This window comes from Trichinella spiralis (genome assembly GCF_000181795.1).
Source record: "Trichinella spiralis strain ISS 195 chromosome Unknown Scfld1418, whole genome shotgun sequence".
In the NCBI taxonomy this organism is placed as follows: Eukaryota; Metazoa; Nematoda; class Enoplea; order Trichinellida; family Trichinellidae; genus Trichinella; species Trichinella spiralis.
This window is the reverse complement of record NW_003528357.1, coordinates 1-890: the sequence shown is the minus strand read 5'-3', so window position 1 is coordinate 890 and position 890 is coordinate 1. Positions and strand designations below refer to the sequence as shown.

General features: G+C 34.4%; 1 protein-coding gene across 1 annotated transcript; it reads right to left on the bottom strand.

Annotated features, from left to right (window-relative positions):
- Positions 1-380: 380 nt before the first annotated feature.
- On the bottom strand, positions 381-707 carry Tsp_15724 (putative dehydrogenase). Its single transcript, XM_003369841.1, has one exon. The coding sequence runs from the start codon at positions 705-707 to the stop codon at positions 381-383; it is 327 nt and encodes a 108-aa protein (XP_003369889.1).
- Positions 708-890: the final 183 nt, after the last annotated feature.

The following is an 890-nucleotide window of genomic DNA, read 5'->3' as shown; positions in this document are numbered from 1 at the left end:
TTTTAAACAAAATTCCTGATTTTGTTTTTTATTGAAATAACACATTTGAAGAAAACCAATTTTTGTGAACAGGAGAGGAAGAAAGATTGGAAAGATTAAATTTTTTTGCAAGCCAGAAATATGTTCAAAGAACATTACAGCTGAAATCAGAAAAGTGTTTTGATGTTAACATTCAGCATTCACCACTCCAACTTTTAGTTTGAAAAGTGCAGCTTTAGTCAATTTATAAATTTTAAATGTTCCCATTCTATTAAAATTGCCATTAGTTACTCAGCAGAACAATTTGTGGCAAATGGAAAAGCATGTTATGCATAAATTTCATATAATTGCCAGGTAAAGCGTTATGTATCTGATGGGAGAAAAAATTGTTTGTAAACAATCTATTTGGACATGTACATTGTATTGGCTTTAGCGTAGTAATAAATCATCATAAGAAATTGATGAAATATATATCCGATAAGAGGCCATAGAAATACGAGGTATGTGATATTGTAACGGCAGCTCAGTTGCGGACATGGTATCAACTGTCGAAATATATGGCGGAAATAGCAGCGATGAAGTTTCAACCGAGTAAGCAATGATAGTTGAAAAGCACGAAGTAAAAAATCAATCAGGGAAGGCTTGTGGCTATAACAAGCATTACACAATTCACCCGGCATTAAGCCCATGTTAGAAAGTCGAAAGAATTCAATAGCCAGGTCCCCCATAAAAACAATAATTTTAAAGCACAAAAGTTTTCATATTGGAGGAAAGAAATAAGTCTTCAATCATCCGCATAAAAACAAAGTCATACGTAATGGAAGTGCACATCGGTAGGAAAGCATGGGACCCCTAATTCGAGATTCCGTAGAGGTAATTGTGGGATCGTGTAGAGATAAGCAGGAATCCAC

Bases quoted from the DNA above. Each gene is read 5' to 3' on its own strand.
- Tsp_15724 (XM_003369841.1), bottom strand. From the start codon at position 707: ATGGGGGACCTGGCTATTGAATTCTTTCGACTTTCTAACATGGGCTTA.